General features: G+C 37.4%; 1 protein-coding gene across 1 annotated transcript; it reads left to right on the top strand.

Moving 5' to 3' along the window:
• The first annotated feature begins 1,431 nt into the window (after positions 1-1,431).
• On the top strand, positions 1,432-19,729 carry LOC128737729 (3 beta-hydroxysteroid dehydrogenase type 7). The gene is made up of 4 exons (XM_053832428.1): positions 1,432-1,808; positions 18,182-18,289; positions 18,356-18,769; positions 18,983-19,729. Exons 1-4 carry the CDS (start codon positions 1,778-1,780, stop codon positions 19,588-19,590), a joined length of 1,161 nt encoding a protein of 386 aa, XP_053688403.1. The 5' UTR covers positions 1,432-1,777; the 3' UTR covers positions 19,591-19,729.
• The last annotated feature ends 306 nt before the right edge of the window (positions 19,730-20,035 follow it).

The following is a 20,035-nucleotide window of genomic DNA, read 5'->3' as shown; positions in this document are numbered from 1 at the left end:
AGGTGCATATGATATCATCAACCGGAAGGAGCTCTGGAAAATCATGGACGCGAACAGCTTCCCCAGGAAGCTCATCAAACTGATTCATTTAACGACGGATGGTACACAGTGCTGTATTCGGATTTCTGGTGGATTGTCAAGTTCATTCTAATCACATATAGGGCTTCGTAAATACGTCTAAAACAAAGCTTGGTCAGTAGTATAATGGTCGACGATGATGAGTTTGAGGTGGTCGACGAATTTGTCTACCTTGGCTCACTGTTAACGGTGGACAATGCAATGATACAAGCCGTGAGATTCGGAGGCGTATAATCAGCGGAAATCGGGGGCTTCATAAGCAATTGCGGTCGTACAAAGTGTATCTTTTACAAGACGCTTATTAGTCCGGTTGTTCTCTACCGACATGAAATATGGACAATGCTCGAGGAAGACCTACGAGTGAGTACTCGAAGTTTTCGAAAGACGAGTACTAAAAACGATCTTTTGCGGCATACAGGAGAACGAAGTTTGGAGGCGGAGAATGAACCATGAACTCGCACAGCTCTATGGCGAACCCAGTATCCAGAGTGAGTGCAGTCCCATTTCTTGCAGCCCGCCTGCAAAATTGTGAGCGATGAACAATGTGAGGATGGTCTTCAACACTGTGAAAAGCACTACGACACTTAGATTTTATTTTTAAGGATGAAAATTTCAGAGGTTGTTTTGTCGAAGGTATTCGGTAGCTTCAACGCAGAAGTCACGAATGACCTAAAAGTGTTAAAGTGATATAACCTAACAAAAAAAGCTGCCCTTACACACTCCGTATTATGTTTTGTTGTTTGAAGTCATCCAATTGCCTGTCAATTAACGAAGTTAGAAAATAGTTACGTTCAAAACTAATTAAATTTGTTTTATTAAATGGCTAATTTACATTTTAACGAACTTTGAATTAATTGTTTTTCAATTCGGATTGGAAATTATTTTGTAAAACCATTCATAAATTGAAAGACGTGCTCAAAATTTCTAAGAATTAGCCTTGCATTGCATTGATGCGGCATTCCAGTTCCGAGTATGTATTTCACTATGCAACAACAAAGCAATCCGGTCCAAGACGGTCGCAATTTGGGTGACACGACACCATTTGCCGACCGTCCTTTCTTGCGTCATCAAAAACAAAACCGAAAAATAAAACCCTAAAATTGAAAATAAGAGACCGAGAGAAAATCGCCGCGACTTTTATCGCGGTTGGTGGTAGTGGATCGCTGCATTGATCGGCCCTCGAGCTTGTCAGAGCCAGGCCAGGGACTCTCCAGTCAGTTGTTGCTTGGAAGAGATCGCGTTCGCACGCCCCGGTTTTCTTGGCGAAGTGTGTGGTGTTGGTGACGATCGATCGACGCGATTGGATCGTTTAATATTTTGGAAGTGTCTGAAACACGAAATACGACCTAGGTGTCTGTCCGGCATTGTCAGCCATCGGCCATCGGATGACGTGACACATTGGTACGTACCTACCTACCGACCAAGCAGGGCGAATTATGCAAGTGAGCAAGTTTGTGTTGCGTTCGAACTAGGGGCGACTTTTGGGGCAATGAAAGTTTTGTGTGTGGATTAGTCGTAAAGTTTTTATTGCTACGTTGCTCTTCGGAGGGTGTCGATCGATCAGGTGGATTTAGGTGAAAATTATATCGGTAAATAACATCGCCTCTGGGTGGCTTAAGGTGATCGTTCCAGCGGAATTTCTCATTAGCAGTACACGCAGCAGCTAAGGTTAATCTGATCGTAACTAAAACTACCAACGATGGATGCATCGGAAATTGTTCTCATCACCGGTGAGTATGTGTGGATTTTATGTGTCTTGTCAGTATTGAAGTTCCATAAACAACTTCGATCTTATTACCAGAAATTTAAAATTAAGAAGTACAATTACGAAAAATGAAACAAGTCTCGTTAGTATATTGTATCTTAGATAATAGTTTGAGAAGGTTTTAGAATAACTGCGAACCATTACATTATAGAAAAAAAGCAGCGAATTCATAGAGGAATTACGTTTCGCAAAAGTTTCAAGAGTTTATCCGTTCAACTTCAATGTAGGACAACACAGTCGCAGTTATGAAATGCCAAAAAAAAAAACTCGAAAACAAGCTAACTAAGCTTAGACCGGCACAGCCTCTGCTATTCCATTTCCATAATAGAAGCACTAATACAAGTTTTACTGTGAAGATTGATTAAGTCAGCCGCAGCAGCCTCAGCAGCGACTAAAACTGAGTCGCGTGAAACCAACCGAGCTGGGTTAGGTAACAGCAAACCTTCAAAATAGAAACCACCTTTCGAATGTTTACCGAAAAAATCTCTTCATTGTAGTTTCACTAAATTAGGATTGAGTCAACTCAGCTAGTAGCGTGACAGTCGAAATCGGTTTCCACTTGCCAAAGTGATCAGTTCATGATCTCGGCACCGTCGCACCGCACCGGCTTGGCCGGCCGACCGTGTCGTTACACCGAAAGTTAATTAACAATACGATGCTATCTTTCTTCAGTTCACCTTGCTAGGTGCTACTGCTGCTGCTGCTGCTGCAAAAGTAAACGACGAAGATGATCCAGCTCCAGGCATGGGAGGGTGATCATTTCATTCGACATTCGCAACACGTTCACGGCCGACAAAATATTTACGATAAAAACAGTGTTTTACCTATGATAGTATGCACAGGAATATACATATGCGACTCACACGGGCACGAGCACCAATATTACCAGATGATTTGACATTGAAAAATCGAAACGTAAATACTGGCAAAGAGGAAATGCAAGAGCCGGGGGTAATGGCTTCATGGTCATATTTAGACCACGTACTTTTCCGATTCGGACCGTACAAGTGTAGGTACTTTTTTTATTTCGTTTTTACTACTCACGGGATTGAAGGAGTTTCATTCAACGCTAGCAAGCGACGAACCCTGATCTGGGTCAACGTGCCAATGATTGATGTGATTCGTGAATGTCGTTTCTGGGATTATCCGAATACACTAGCGTGCCCGGACATAAATAAAAGGTGGGGCATCCGATTTTTCTGAAGAATGTTGTATCTTGTAAAAAACTTATAACTTGTTACTTATCACAAAAATTCCAGTCGATTAGGTTGAAAACTCCGGACTTATGGGTGCAACTGGGTTTATAATCAAAGTTGAAATTGAACTAGAAATGAGAGTTGAAATTTGACTGGAAAACGGACTTGACACAGGGCAATTAACTAGAATTGAATTTGTATCAATTTAAGCTCGAGGCTTTACTTCAAATTGAACTTGAAATTGGACTTAACAGTGGATTGAAATTAGACGTAAATTTGGAGTAATTTTGATTGAAATTTCGCTTGGTATTAGCCATGAAATTGAAGTTAAAAAGAATTTGAAATTTTTACTTAAAACTGGACTTGGAGTTGAGTTTGAAATTTAAGTTAACTTAAAGTCAGAGTTAAAGTTTGGTTTTACCTCTCGCTACTTGAGCTAACTTCGATTCACAGGCACGCTAAAACACAATGGAATTCATTCGAATGCTAACGACATTTGGTGAAAAACTTATAAAACTTTGTTCACCAATTGAAAGATCTTGGTCTGCTGGTCAATCTTGCTGAAAACAGTAACTTTATTTATTGTTAGAGTCCCGAAATATACCGTGATAAAGTAACGTTTTACAGGCGTTGTATAAAATACAACATTGCGAGTAACCAAAAGTCAAAATTGAACCTAAAACTGGAATTAAATTACCGTGAACGTACCATATTCTGCGCAGTTAAGACATTGTTATGATTCTTCCGCTATTCTAAGTATTCTACTTTTAAATTAACAACGTAGATAGCAGCAACGTGTAGTGCTACGATCTATAATATCTGGTAAAAAATATAGGAATTATAAGTCGACTAACAATTGAGTGTATTTTTCGTTTTGTAAACTTATCCACGGTGCCTAATTCTGCGCACTTTCTTGTCCATGTTCCTAATTCTGCGCATGTTTGCTCCTAATTCTGCGCACTCAAAAAGTGAAAATAAATACTCCTGCCATACTGTTTATGTCTTTATACGCTGAAATCACACCAAAAAATCCGGCATTAGCTATTACCATAAATAAATCCATGATCCGGCCTTCTTGTGCTGTCCGGGTAGAAAAGGAATATTGTTATCATTTTGATTGCCTCATTTTAAATATTTTATTCTCGATAATGTTAAGGGCGAATTGATTCGGGTTTTCTGCATAGTTAACATTACACTTTAGATTAATACTAAAAATTGTGTTTTCATATAGAAACCACTTCCCCACTCTCTGACAGCCCCATGAGGTTGGACATTTAAAAAAAATAGAAGACATCGTTGCATGAACTGGCGCTCGTAGGTTCGGACCCCGAGACACAGCACAGGATTCCAATCAATGCAAGTTAAAGATTCTACTTGAATTTTCTTGCCTCTATACCTCAGCCATTTGGGTGCGGTTGCGTATTCTTTCGTAATTTTTTTGTAGGATACATTACTGCGCAGAATTTGGCACATGAATAAAAAGTCTGTGCCTAAATCTGCGCATTATTGCATCGCATTTTTCTAAGGAAAGCAATGCATGCAATCACTCTTTTTGTCTAAAACATGACTAAAACTAATTATTCTTTCTAATTATGCTGGCTAATTTGATCATTGCAAAGAATTTCGATCCCAAATTTGTTAATTTTTTAGAAGGATAATCTTAGCGTTGCTGCTAACGACGATGTTTTCTGCCATAAAAAATACTTTATGTTTCACGTTAAATTATTTCGCTCTCAAATATTATGGCCCGTTTGTGAATAACGGCGTAATATTCAACAGACATTTATAAAAAAATAACGCAATGATCATAGTTATGCACAATGCTAAAAAATACTTATATAAAGAAAAATGCGCAGAATTAGGAGCTGCGCAGAATTAGGTGCGGTCACGGTAGACTTAAAATCGGACAATCGGACATTCAATTGAACTTGACATCGGACTTCAAATTAGACTTGAATTTGGACTAATTTGAACTTGAAATTTAACTACTAACCGGACATGGACACAAAATTAGACACGAAGTTTTACTTCAAATAAATTTTGACATTTTTCCTTTTATTCTCTTACACGTTTTACCTCTTTTCTGTTCTGATTTCTCTCTTTTTCGGTCCTATTATTCCACTATTTACTCTGTTTTTCTCCTTTTCTGTACTGTTTACTTGGGTTTTGTTTTTATTTTTCATCAATTTATCCTCTTTTTTTCCTTTTTTTCTATCCCGTGTTTTCTGTTTCATTATTCCGTTTTTCTCCGTTTATTGTTTCATTTTTTCTTATTACTAGTTCAGTCTTTCCGTATGCTTTTCACTGATTTTTAAGTATATTCTTCCCGTTATCAGTCATTTCTCTACTCCTTTTCCCTTTTTTCGTATTTTTCTAGCTCTTTTTACCTTCTTTCTATCTCGTTTCTCGTCTCTCTCTGTTCTTGTTTTATTCTTTTTGATGCTCCGTTTTTCCGTCTACTTTGCCTTTTTATTCTGTTTTTGGTCCCCTATTTTCTATTTCCTCTTTGGTTTTTTTTATCTCCCATTTGTTAATTTCTTTTACTTTAAGCCTTATTTTCTGTTTGTGTTGTTGTTGTTATAATTAGGATTTTTTAAACGCAAGCCGTTCATTCAAGTCCTTTTTCTGTTTTTCTTCTCTTCTTTTTCTGTCAGATTTTCTCGTTTTTTGTACCATATTTCTCTTTTTATATTACGTTTGATCTCTTTCTCGTTTTTCACGTTTCCTTTTCCGGTTTTCATTTTTTCTTTCTCATTAGGCCATTAGAAATATTTTAAAAAGTGTTTGTCCCTCCGGTGTTCGGCCACTGAAGGGGGGAGAAGAAAAGCAAAGAGAATTTTTTAATCGAGCGAAAAACATGGATTTTAGGCAGTTTTACTGAAAGTTTAAACGTGAAAACCAAATCTATTCTTGCTTTTAATATATACGTTATTATTTTTCATGTAAAAACATGCGAAAAAAGACAAAAACGAAAAAAATTTTTTTTGGCAGATTTTCGGAAATTCCACTGTTTGAATTTCCATTTTTATTTCGTACTAGAAGCGTTAACGCAATTCGTACACTCATTTTTCGAGATTTAGAACCCACAGACAATTGATTTTATAAAAAAAAATTATAAAAAAAACTTATTTCCTACAAATTAATTTTTTGCCCACCGATTTTTCAAGCCAATTTACAAGAGGGGGAGGGGGGGGGGGGGGGTGGTCGACAAAAACTTTAAAAATAATTTGCAATGGCCTTATTCATCTTTTCTCTTTTGGTTTTCCTTATTTTCTGTTACGTATGCCCTTGCAGGTCCCGTTTTTCCTTATTTTCCTTTTGGTTTTTTTCTTTTTTCTGCCCACTTTTTTCTCTTCTTTTTCTGTTTCTCTCTTTTTCCTGTTTCATTTTTCACCCTTTTCCTAAGTTTAAAATTTCCTCTATTCAGCTTTTCATTTTTCTTCTTCCTTTTTTTCCGTATTCAGAACCGTTTTTCCTCTTTTCCTGTCTCGTCCTTTGTCATTTTCCACTCCTTTCAACTTTTATTTTTTTTTCGATCCCGGTTTTCGTCTTTTTTACGCTTTCGTTTGTTCCGTTTTATGTCTTTCTTTTCTTCCTTTCCTGTCAAGTTCTGTTTTTCTTTTACATTTCCTTTGTACATTTTTTGCATTTTTTCTCCCCATTTTATTCTATTTCTGTCTCGTTCTCATTCTGTTCTCGTTGGTCTATTCTACGGCTCCCTGGTTTTGTCCTTATCTTTTCTTTTTCCATGAACTCGCACATGGGCTCGAAATTAGACGCTTAGGCTTGATACTTTTCGTTTTATTCTCTCGCATGTTTTGACGTTTTTCTGTTTCTGGTCCTATTTTTTCACTTTTTGTTCTGTTTTTCTATTTTTCTGTATCGTTTTCTTGGATTTTGCTCTTAGTTTTTATCCGATTTATTTCTATTTCTCTCGTTTTCCTATCTCGTGTTTCCTGTTTCATTGTTTTATTTTTCTTCGCTTCCAGTTTCATTTTTTCTTATTTCCAGTTCAGTTTTTCCGTATGCTTTTCACTCGTTTTTCGCTATATTCTTTCAAGGTTTCTGTCTTTTTTCTTCTCCTTTTCCCTTTTATTCGTTTTCAGTTTTCATATTTTTCTAACTCTTTTTATCTTCCTACCTTCTTGTTTCTTGTCTTCGTCTGTTACGTTTTATTCTTTTTGATGCCGTTTTCCGTACATGTTTTGACTTGTTATTTTCTCTTTTTTCTCCGGGTATCTTTTTTATCTTACTTTCATCTTTTCTTTTCCGTTTTACCTTTTACTGTAGTCTGTTTTTCCTCTTTTTATTTTCTTTCTTTCTGTCCCATTTTCCCGTTTTTTTGTCTCATATATCTCCTTTTATATCCATTTTGGCCTCTTTCCCATTTTTCTCTTTTCCCGTTCTTTTTATGTTTGTTTTCCCCTTTGGTTTCTCTTGTTTCTGTTCCGTATTCCCTTTCTTTCTTCTATCTTTGTTTACTTTTCATTTTTCTTTCTTTTCCTGTCCTATTTTACGTTCATTTTCTTCGTCCTAAATTTTCTTTGTTCCGCTTTTCGTCTTTCTTCCGTTTTCCCCGTTTTGAGGTCCGTTTCTACTGTTTTCTTGTCTCATTCTTTGTCATTTTCTACCCCTTTTTGACGTTTTTTCTCTTTTTCGGTCCCGGTTTTCGTCTTTTTTCGCTTTTCATATCGTTTTTATCCCGATTATCGTTCGTTCGTCGTTTGTTTTTTTTTCGTTTTGTTCTTCCTCTTAAGTCCTGATTTTTTCCCTTTCGTTTTGTATTTCTTTTTCGTTTTATCCCTTTGGTCTACTGTTTTCTTTTATTCCTCCCCATTTTATTTCCTTTCTGTCTCGTTTTTCTTCTTTTTCTGTTCTCGTTTCTCCATTCCCCCACTCGCATGTTATCTCTTTTTCTATCTCATTTTTTCCTTCGTTGTCCCATTTTTTGCCGTTTTATGTTTATCTTCATGTTCTTTCTCGGTTTCTTTAGGGTTCTTTTATCTTTTCTCCCATTTTATTTTTTTATTGTTCTCCGTTCTTCATCTTTTTCCGGTTCAGTCACCTCGTTTTTCCTTTTTTTTCTCCTGTTTTCTTTATTCTATCTTTTCTCGTTTTCTTTCGTTCGTTCGTTTTCTTTTTTTTCGTGACAGTTTTTTTTCCTATTTTCCTGCGCGTTTTTTCTCGTTTTCTAACTCAAAAAAACGCAAAGCCATGGGAATCAACGTCCTTTCTAAGGCTTGACCCTTCTTTATCGACAAAGCAAAGCAAAGCCTAGGTACTACATTCCGTTATCGAAACTTTATCTTCTGTTTTTGTACGACAGACTTCGCAGGCAGCTGTTGATAAACAGGACAATTGCAGGACTAGTTGCTACGATCTTATTGACTCCACGGGCCTCTCTCAGCCGAGATTCGAACATACGACGACTGGCTTGTTAGATATCGTACCTCGAAACTAACTAAGCGACTTCGTTGTCTAACCCATTTGTCCTATTTTTGTAACATGTTTTCCTTCGTGCTCTTTGCCGTTTTGACGCGGAGCTACGTCTTTCATGAAGGTAGTTGGTATAGGTATTCCAAAAAATCAAAAAATGCAAGCGATTTTTTACGACGCTTAAACCTAGGTCCAATTTGAAGTCTCTCCTTTGGAAGTACGCCAGAAAAGTCACAAACCTCCCTCGTCCCAACAGGTCCGAAGTTTTTTTCTTCGTACGACCAATTGATGTCTGTGTTAGGGAAGTGGGCCAGAAAAAATGACAAGACTCTTACGTTCTAACGGGTTGAATATTCTTTACGACGATTAAACTGGAGCAATTTCATGTATCTGCTTAGGAAGTACTACGCCAGAAAAAGTGACAAAATTGTCTCGTCCCAACAGATCGAGGATTTTTTTGTGCGATTTTTAAACCTAGATTAATTTGAAATCTGTGTTGGAGCAGTGCGCTACAGCTGTAATGTTCGGTTGTAATATAATTCTATATGTATGTACCATGTTGCTATTTCATTGGAAGAGTGCGCGATTTAAATCCACAAATCCAATGCATACTATGATCTTTATGAGCAATGGTATGATAAACATCAACTGGCTGTTTCCCTGAGAGTACTGGGCTGTAAAGAGCGAGTTTAGAATACGTAAATACCCAGCGATTGATATTTTTTCGTCCCCGCTGGGTTTACCATAAAACGTTTATTTTTTGCCTTGTTCAAATGCTCGCAAATTTCTTTTAGGTTTTAGGATTACATTTTTTTGGGTACATTTTTTGTAATAACTTTTTCAACCAGTAGCGCGATTCTTGTTCGTTAATTGACATGTAGCTCCGATTAAATGTTAACCATGCAAAGCGCTGGAATTCGTCGATTATTGTAGATGTATCGAATTGTAGTTCCAGCTAATAATCTTCAAATTTGATATTTGCATACAAAATAGAGATATAGAAAGCTCCGTAGTATCAACATTAACGGGAGGGACAGTATTTATAGAATATACATTCGTAGTCTTACGCCAAGCTTGCTTTTGCACCCTGAAACACAGACCCTTCTACTGTTTTCTCCCTCTGTCTCACTTTTCTTCCTTTGCTTCTTTTTCTGGAGAGCACCTGAAGACTGACTACCTCTTGAAAACTGCTTGTATTGTTTGGTGTATAAGATACGTAATTTTGAATCATTCCTATCAAGAATACCAAGTTTTCCAGCTATAACTCAGGAACAATAAAAAATGTTATCATTATGTTATGTTATGTTATTGATTAGAATTAGATAAACAAGAAAAACATTTTTTTATTTACTGTTATATGACTATACACGATCATGACGTAAACTATTTTGAAAAGTGAAGAAGTGCCTGGTGCGAAAAATGATTAATGGATAAGCTGGAAAATTTCGATGTAGACCAAAAATATATCGGGGTGATGGCAGGTGGGGTTCGTTCTCACGATATTTCGGTTTGTACCCGACTGTTTTACTAATTAAACTACCGCCGCCTTATGGAATACAAACAGCATTTAGATCCATTTTTTTACAATTCCCGTAAAGATTAGAGCATGTTTCACATACACTTTTCTAAGTACAACATGCATTTTTGTAAGTTAGTTAGTTTCGAATAACTTCCGAAGGGATCTCCACTACCAGTCGGACAAGCTCAGTCCAAAGCAGTGCGATAATCTGCTAGATAAAATAACAGAATTAACATAATTATTCCAGCGAAGTGAATGGACACCATAAAAAATGGTTCAATCGTGTGTACTCTCTCTCGATGATAAGAAAACCCCGCTAGTGGGCGCTGGCGCTGATTCCAACAGCTCTGCGAAAACAAACGCAATCACCGCACCGGCGCGCCCAATGCCGGCTGGCTGGAGGCGGTTGTACCTATCCAATAAAGCGGATCGTGTTGGTGTTGCGTTATATTTAAAATTCAAATTATGTGTAAATACAAAATCAAAAACGACGATGATTCCATCAACATAATGAATTTGTAATAAATTTCACCAGGAGAAGAAGATGAGAGAGTGACGACGCGATCATTGACCGGGTCCTGATGAATGGCTGCGCGAATTGGGGTGGCATAATTGCGAGAATCATAGCATTTTTACCGTGATTTTCCCTCGATGGTGGCGTTTTTTTTTATTTGTACCGATCGTGAATAGTGATTTTTTCTGCTGCGCACTTTCGCGAGTCCTCCTGTCGGCATCACAGACGGGTTGATATCTGCCACCTAGGGGCTTTATTACTCCGTTTTCCGACAGGTTTTGCCACCGTCGACCGAGGTGGCTTTGGCGGTTTCCGAAGATGAAGCCTCTTGACATGAAGTCACGCCAGTTAACGGCTTGGGATTGTGTGGAACCCTTGCAGGCAAATGCTGCTGCTGTTGTTGCAAACGAACTCCGGCTTCAAATCAGTGGCGGCTGGGGACTTTTGGCAATGATTTATTTGATTTCCAGTTGGCTGATTAAACGAATGCGTTGCGATTGATGTAAATTCCTGCGCACCCCGGAATCGCTGAACAGACGCTGGCAGACGCTGAGCTATACGCATGAAAACCATTTCCAAACGTCTACCTCTGCTGGGTACAGTGACGGAAAAAAAGAAATGAATTTATGGTGCCCTCTTATCAGATGGAACCTATGGCTTCTGTCTTATAAATTTCTAGAAAAATATTTTCCATTTAATTTTACTAAATTATAAAAAATGTCTCTTTCCTGTGTTCATCGGTGCATCCCCAACAGGAAGCAAGGACCAGCAATAACTAAAAGAATGAAAAATTTTAGAAGTTTAGAAAAAAATACCAGTATTGTGAAAGAATGAACATATTATTCTATTAAATGGATATTAATAACTTTCGATTAGCACTGTAGGTAAACAACCAGCATGTGGTCATGTTTCACGCGTTCTGAAATATTTAAAAGCAGCATCAGCGGCAGCAGCAGCTTTTTATGCTTTCGTTTTCTGGTTCCGTTCGCCAGACGGTGCTAGTGCTGGAGCTGGCAAAGTCAATAGGGAAATTCACAGGTGCAAATGTCACACCTCTCCGTTTAGCGTCTGTCTGTGTTGACTCAAACAACCGACCGGCATGCGTATCGCTCAATCACAGGGCGAAGAAAGGGTAAATTATATTTTTCAGATTTTCCCAAATCGTGCTGCTTTGCCATTCATCAGTTTTTTTATTGGTGTATTTCTTTGATGAAAACTCTCTTGTTTGCATATGTTAGAAAACAATAAACAGACTAAAATTGGAAATTGGAAGGATTTCTCGTCATGGATAATATTGACTTGTGCAGCTTTTTGCTGAACAAACCACAAGGTTTGTTATAGAATAACGGCAACTTGTGCTTATTTATTTATTTAAATGCTTGTCTTCATTGTAAATTAAGAAAGCCACACGAGGTGGAGACTAGACGACAAAAATTAAACTAAAAAAAATTAATCAAAGAAACGAGAAAGAAAAAAAGGCAAACAACTTTTTGAACAAATGAAAAGACAAAAGAAAGAACAAATTAGATGTGACAAATGGAAGGACAGAAATAAAAACTGAGAACAGACGAGAAAATCAAATTAAAAGTGAATTGTAATTATCGACTAAAAAAGCACGATTGAACTCCTTAGCGGGCAACATTGTATAACCGATACGATCAAGCTAATGACTAATTTTTCATGAAAGTGTACTTAGGAGAAGCTCAAGTTTTGATTTTCATGCAAAAATAATTATCTGGAGGAGCTCCACTAAAAACTGGACAATAAATTACTTTAAGAAAAACTTTTAGGTCAATCATTTTGTTCTAGATGTCCTGTTTCTTCAAAAGTGAAAACGAAAAATACGTGCAATAATTTTTCCGCAATCTTCCTGAATTTTTTTTTGAATAATGTTAACTCTGGATCATAATTATAAATCATAAATCATAAATCATAAATCATAAATCATAAATCATAAATCATAAATCATAAATCATAAATCTTAAATCTTAAATCTTAAATCTTAAATCTTAAATCTTAAATCTTAAATCTTAAATCTTAAATCTTAAATCTTAAATCTTAAATCTTAAATCCTAAATCTTAAATCTTAAATCTTAAATCTTAAATCTTAAATCTTAAATCTTAAATCTTAAATCTTAAATCTTAAATCTTAAATCTTAAATCTTAAATCTTAAATCTTAAATCTTAAATCTTAAATCTTAAATCTTAAATCTTAAATCTTAAATCTTAAAATATTAAATCTTAAATCTTAAATCTTAAATCTTAAATCTTAAATCTTAAATCTTAAATCTTAAATCTTAAATCTTAAATCTTAAATCTTAAATCTTAAATCTTAAATCATGAATCATAAATAAAAAACAAAACGGAAAAAGCAAAAGGCAAATGGCAAACGGCGATAGCCAAAGGTGAAAGGCAAAAGGTAAAAGGCAAAAAGTAAAAAGCGAACAGCAAAGGGCAAAAACCAAAAAGCAAAAATTAAAAATCAAACATAAAAATTGAACAAGAGTGAAAATGAATAAAGTAGAATGAAAAATGAAGAATAAAAATGAATAAGGAATGAAGAATGAAGAATGAAGAATGGAAAAACGATAAATAAAAAATTGTGCGAAAAAATTATGTGGCGAAATTGAGTGAAAAAATGAATGAAAAAATGAAGAATTGAAATTAACCATGCAAAAGTAAAGAAAGCTAAAACTAAACCATGAAAAACTAAAAAAATAAAAAATAAGAAATAAAACAAGAAAACAAAAGAAAAATACATACAATAAAAAAAAATCAGGTCTTTATTATTATAGAATTGAAGAATAAAAAATTGGAAAGATTAAAATATAAAAATTAAGGACGAAAAAATGAAGAATAGCAAGAAACAGAAAGAAAAAATCAGAGGGGTTGTGTAGAAGACACTACCGCATATATAGGTGACGCAGGACTACATAAGTCTCTTTATAGTGATAGTAGCATGTATTCATGCTTGTAATCATTCGATTCTTCATATATACGTGCTATATGCAACATATAGACATGCTACATTTGGGGCGAACCAACCAACGGTTGAAAGCCCCATCAAATCTATACCTATAAAGAAGGATTTCTGTCTGTCTGTCTGTCTGTCTGTCTGTCTGTCTGTCTGTCTGTCCTGTGTTCCTTATAGAATCAAAAACTACTGAACCAATCGGCGTGAAAATTTGCGTGTAGAGGTTTTTGGGGCCAGGAAAGGTTTTAGTGATGGTTAGAGACCCCTCCCCCCACTAAGAGGGGGGGCTCCCATACAAATGAAACACAAATTTCTGCATAACTCGAGAACTAATCAAGCAAATAGAACCAAATTTGGCATGTGGGTGTTTTCGGTGACAAGAATTTATTCTAGGGTAATTTGAGACCCCTCCCCTCTTTATAAGGGGAATTATAACTCCTCTCCCCTTTAAGAGGGGGGGTTTCCATACAAATTTCCTCATAACTCGAGAACTAATCAAGCAAATGGAACCAAATTTGGCATGTGAAAGTTTTCGAAGGCAAGAAAATTTTCTATGTTGAATTAGGACCCCTCCTCACTTTAAGAGGGGGGGCTCCTGTACAAATGAAATACCAATTTCCTCATAACTCGAGAACTAATCAAGCAAATGGAACCAAATTTGGCATGTATGTGTTTTCGGAGACAAAATTTTTTTCTATGATGAATTGGGACCCCTCCCCACTTTAAGTGGGGGGGGGGGGGGCTCCTATACAAACGAAATACAAATTTCCTTATAACTCGAGAGCTAATCCAGCAAATGGAACCAAATTTGGCATGTAGGTGTTTTTGGAGGCAAGAATTTTTTCTATGATGAATAAGAACCTCTCCCCACTTTAGGAGGGGGGCTCCTATACAAATGAAATACAAATTTCCTCATAACTCGAGAACTAATCAAGCAAATAGAACCAAATTTGGCATGTGGGTATTTTCGGTGACAAGAATTTATTCTATGGTAAATTGAGACCCCTCCCTCTTTATAAGGGGAATTGTAACTCCTCTCCCCTTTAAGAGGGGGGGCTTCCATACAAATTTCCTCATAACTCGAGAGCTAATCAAGCAAATGGAACCAAATTTGGCATGTGAAGGTTTTCGAGGGCAGGAAAATTTTCTACGGTGAATTAGGACCCCTCCTCACTCTAAGAGGGGGGGCTTCTACACAAATGAAATACAAATTTCCTCATAATTCGAGAACTAATCAAGCAAATGGAACCATATTTGGCATGTGGGTGTTTTTGGAGGCAACCATTTTTCCCATTATGAATTAGGACTTCTTACCTTTTTAGGAGGGGGGGGGGGGCTCCCATTCAAACGAAATACAAATTTGCTCATAACTTTAGAACTAATCAAGCAAATGGAACCAAATTTGGCATGTGAGAGTTTTAGATGGCAGAATTTTTTTTCTGTGGTGTATTACGACCCCTTTCCCTTTTAAGAGGGTGGGCTCCCATACAAATGAAATACAAATTTCCTTATAATTTGAGTACTAATCAAGCAAATGGAACCAAATTTAGCATGTAGGGGATTTTTGAGTCTTGAATTTATTTTATGATAGTTAGAGACCTCTCACCCCTGTGGTAGGGGGATATGGACTCTCATACAAATAAAACAGAAATTTTTGCGAAACTCAAAAACTAATCCAACTCGAGAAATTCGAGACTCTTCCATAAAACATTAATCAATAACAAGACCACAAAAACTATCTATAGTAACACTAGATCATTCAGGACGAGCCGGTCGCGAGTGTTGCCGGTGACCCGCCGTCGGAAGCGCCGCCCACTGGGGGGCTTGCAAAACTCGAGATAGTGACAAAGATCATGCGAGATTCATGATTTATGTACAACACAGGTTAATTTGTGGCAATACGAAGTTTGTCGGGTCAGCTAGTAGTAAATAAATAAATAAACATGCTACATGCGTTGTATGTAACATTTATCAAAGTAGTAACATTGCATACGTTCAATTCTCAAAAGATTGTGCATTTGAAACCAATTTAACAAAATCAAGAACACAAACTATTGATTTCCTGCTACCTTACTGACATTAAAGATTGTTTTTATTGCCCATGGTTCCCCACGTTGAAGGGATTTTACCAATTCAATTCTATTTTATCAACAGCACATCTTTTCACTACACGTCTAATGAAACGGCAAGCATGCGTATTCATACAGAGCCGTATAATAACCGAACACTACAGTTGTAGCACATTTTTCCAACACAGATATCAAATTCACCGAGGTTTATTCGTTTCGCAGTAAAGAATTTGCGATCTGTCGGGGCAACGAATTTCTGTCATTTTGTCTGGCACACTTCCCTAACACAGACATCAAATTGGACTAGGTTTAATCGCGTTCGTAAGAAATCTGTTGGCACGAGGGGGCTTTGTCACTCTTTCTGGCGTACTTCCCAAGCAAGGACATCAAAATGGTCTAGGTTTAATCGCGGTGTTAAGAAATCTTGTTGAAATGAGGAAACTTTGCCACTTGTTTTGGCTTACTTCCCAAGCACAGATATCAAATTGGTATAGGTTTAGACATCGTAAAGAATCTTCCAACCAATCACGAAGCGAGAATTCTGGTGAAACATAGATTCATTATTTTCAATTTTTCAATAGTTCAACATCAAGAATCCATACTTTTCTTCATTTGGGTCAATTCTTAGAAGATTTTCCGATCGATTGGTGTAAGAATATTGAAAATCGATCGGGAAACCACTGAGCTATTAGCGCTCAAAACCTTTCGTTTTTCGTGACGCGCGCATTTTTCGATATTTTGGAATGACACCCTATCTCAAAACTTGCCGTAAGACGTAGTCCTACGTCAAAAATAAAGAAAGAAGAAATGTTTCGAAGCCTACACTCGTGTGGTCTAATTTCCTCACACTCATTCTAACAAACGCGCCGGCATAAGCATCCTGCTCTTATCTATTCATGCACTGCAACGAATTTTTGCGGGTGTATGTTTAGCTAACAGCTACAGTTGGCGCTCTCGTTCGTCGTTGTAGCCTGCGCTGCTGATACCTATTATTCGCGAGGGTTCGTACTCCCGCCCGTGGGTAGTATCGATGGTGAATATGACAAAGAAAAAAAAAGTAATGCAAAATTTGTATCCCAATGAGCCACTAGCTTCACGGGCAGCTGATTGCTCATGCGCTTTTTGAATCGCGAATAAGCTAAGCAGGAAGACGATGTGAGGGTGTGCGTGCGCTAGTGTGTGGGTAGCAGAATGTCTGCACACTGCAACGGGGGCTGTTTCTTTTACGCCTGCGGGAGCGGTGTAAGCGTTGATTTAATTTAATGAAAAAATGAATGTGCGAAAATGATGAAGGAAAAAGTGGAGATTGTAGAAATCAAGAATAGTCACATAACGAATAAAAAATGAAGAATGAGAAATTGAAGAATGAAAAAGGAAATATGAAGAAATAAAGAGTGAATAAATGAAGAATGAAAAATGAACTTGCGAGAATAAATGAAAAACGAAAGTTGAAAAATTGACGAATGAGAAAAAGATAAAAACAGAAAAGTGAAAACTAACAATAGGACAAATGAAAAAATATATGAAAAAATGAAGTTACAAATTGAGTGAAAAAAAAAATGAAGAATTACAAAATAATGAATGAAAAAATGATGAACGAACAAATACGAAATGAAGCAATAAAAAAATGAGAAATAAAGAATCAGAAAATGACGATTAAACTGTTTAAAATGATAAATAGAAGAATGAAAAAATGAAGCATAAAAGATGAAAAATAAAAAATGAAGAATAAGAAAATATAAAATGATAGCTAAAGACAGGAAGTGAAGGGCAGAAGATAGGAGACAGAAGACGAAAGACGAAAGGCGAAAGACGAAAGATGAAAGGCGAAAGACGAAAGACGAAGACGACAGACGAAAGACGAAAGGCGAAAGACGAAAGACGGACGACGGAAGACAGAACACGGTAGAGGAAGGGCAGAAGACGGAAGACAGAAAACGGAAAATAGAAGATAAGAGTCTGAAGACTGAACAGAGAGAATGCGAGATGGAAAACGGAAGACGGAGTACGCAAAACTGAAGATGAAAGCTAAAGACAGAAAAAGCTAAGGTGATCCCTAAGAACGGAGTGCTGAAGACTGAAGGTTAAAAATATAGTTGGGGGTGAAAAAAAGCATGTAAAAGCTGAATATGAATTTAAAGGGCAAATTTATATTGTAAATATGAATATATAAAGGTTTTGCAAGCAATGTAATTTATGATAAGTTTGTAAAAATATCAAAGACATCCTCGGGACAAATGAAAAGATTAGAGAAGATTAAAAAAATGTAAAGAATCGCTAAAATATGAAAGATAAAAGATGGTGCCACAAAAATCAACGTTGAAAAGAATAAAAGAGATAAAAATGAGAAGGTGAAGGAGAAAATGACAAAAAGTAAAAAATGGGAAAAGAGAGAAGAATGTTGAAGGTTTAAATAAGACATGAGGTAGGAGATAATTGGAAGACAGAAGATGAAAGTTGAAACATGGAAACTGGACGGTGAAAGATCAGAAACCTAAAATCGAAGAGAAAAGATGAAACATTGATGACGATAAATGAAAATCGAAAAAATTTAAAATTATAGTAGAGAAAACACAAATGATATGAAAATTACGGACTTATTCACTATCGCTTCAATTTTCGTTTTCCAGGTGGAGCCGGATTCCTCGGTCAGCATTTGGTTAAAACACTCCAAGAGCGTGATTCCAAAATTCGTGAAATCCGCGTAGTCGATTTGAAGCCATTTGAAAACACAATAGGTATGTTTTGTCAATGATGAAAAGCACTTACTTTTAAATTACTTAATTTTTCCTTCCTCTCCGTAGGACACTTCGACGATAGCAAGGTCGTTTCGTTCGTCGGTGACATCTGCCAGCCAGCCAAGATTGAGTCCGCTTTCGAGGGAGTCGATTGCGTGTTTCACATGGCGGCGTACATTAACTTTGACTTTCCGCCCAACTACAAGGAGCTGCAGCGGGTTAACGTCGACGGTACACAGACGGTGATCGACCTGTGCCGGAAGTACAACGTACCACGGTTGGTGTTTACCAGCGATTGCCTAATTCATATGACCCCGTACCTGGGCAGGGCTAACTTCACAATCGTGTGCAACCAAACTGAGCCGAAAACAAAGATTCCTAGCAAGGAGAGCGAATTCCAGATTCCGGGGTATGCCCCGTCCAAGCTCAAGGCGGAGAATTTGGTTCTGGAGGCGAATGGCACAGCCTTAGCGAATGGAGGTAAGATGTTTTAACAGAAAACGCAGTTTTGGATTTGGTTTGAATAATGTTCGACAATCGACGAAAGAGACTTTTTTCCAGTCACCAACAATGGTGGATTACTATCAAGTGGTCAATTCAGAACTAACTAGTTTCGTCTGTTTTCCTGTTCCGTAAATTTTCAGCAGAAAAGTTGCACCGAACACTACTTAATGCCGTAAATTTCAATTACAGAGACGCTGAAAACGATCGCAATTCGACCGCCGATAATGTTTGGCGAGGGTGACCAGCGTTTTGTGCCCACCATCATTCGGGTGGCGATGCGTTTTGGCGGTGACATTCCAAAGATTGCCGGACCGGGCGGTAAGCAGCAGCTGCTGTATGCCGGGAATGCGGCCTGGGCGCACTATCGGGCAAAAGAGGCGCTGGCCAGTAGGCCACAGGACATCGCTGGCTACCCGGTGTTCGTTACGGACGAGTCCGGCATCGAGGACACCACCCGGTTCTGTCAGCGCTTATCCCGAGCTAATGAAACACTTAAGCTCCGACCGTCCTGGTATCAGATCCCGCTGTTTCTATCCTTCTTTTTGGCTTTCCTGCTGGAGCTGCTGATTAAAGCGCTTAATCCGATTGTGAAAATTAAACTGAGTTTCCCTCCGTGCGGTCTGCTTTCGTATATGTCATCGATTCTGCTGTACAATCGGATCCGAGCGTCTATCTATCTGGATTATGAACCTATCTATAGCGAGGAAAAGGCAGTGTCTAATGCGGCCCTGTGGTACGAGAAGTGGTATCAGGATTACTGTCGGCAGCATAATTTGAAGAAGTTGAAAGTCAAATGAACGGACTAGAACAATCCCCTCTCTTTCTCTGTCGGTAGAGGACAGTTCGATAATTGAAATTTGTTTCCTAGGAATATAAGCATTTTCGCAGATTTTCTATCTGCTGGGAATTAGAATAGCCGTTGCTCAATAAATTTACTCAGACGTAGCATTGTAAACAACGCCGATTGGTGCTAGCAGTATTGGCGAAAGGTGAATATAAATGTTCGAAGTGATATAAACCAATGCACGGCACGGTGTGCTGCTGATTCTTGATCCGCTGTCCGAAATTTCATTCTCTAATAATCTACTCAAACTAGGTAGAAACGATTTGCTAAATTTTAATTAAAAAATTCAGATTGACTTCATTTGAATAAACACTCAGCTGATGGTACACTGAACCGGGTGGATGAGCAGCAGGAGGAGATGGAGGCGATTCGCTGATAACGAAATATTTCCAAAATTA

This window comes from Sabethes cyaneus, chromosome 2 (assembly GCF_943734655.1).
Source record: "Sabethes cyaneus chromosome 2, idSabCyanKW18_F2, whole genome shotgun sequence".
NCBI lineage: Eukaryota > Metazoa > Arthropoda > Insecta > Diptera > Culicidae > Sabethes > Sabethes cyaneus.
The sequence above is the reverse complement of the archived record's forward strand: the minus strand, read 5'-3'. Positions and strand labels throughout refer to the sequence as shown.

Bases quoted from the DNA above. Each gene is read 5' to 3' on its own strand.
- LOC128737729 (XM_053832428.1), top strand. From the start codon at position 1,778: ATGGATGCATCGGAAATTGTTCTCATCACCG. The intron at 1,809-18,181 runs GTGAGTATGTGT...TTCGTTTTCCAG, and splicing joins GGAAATTGTTCTCATCACCG to GTGGAGCCGGATTCCTCGGT. The intron at 18,290-18,355 runs GTATGTTTTGTC...TCCTCTCCGTAG, and splicing joins GCCATTTGAAAACACAATAG to GACACTTCGACGATAGCAAG.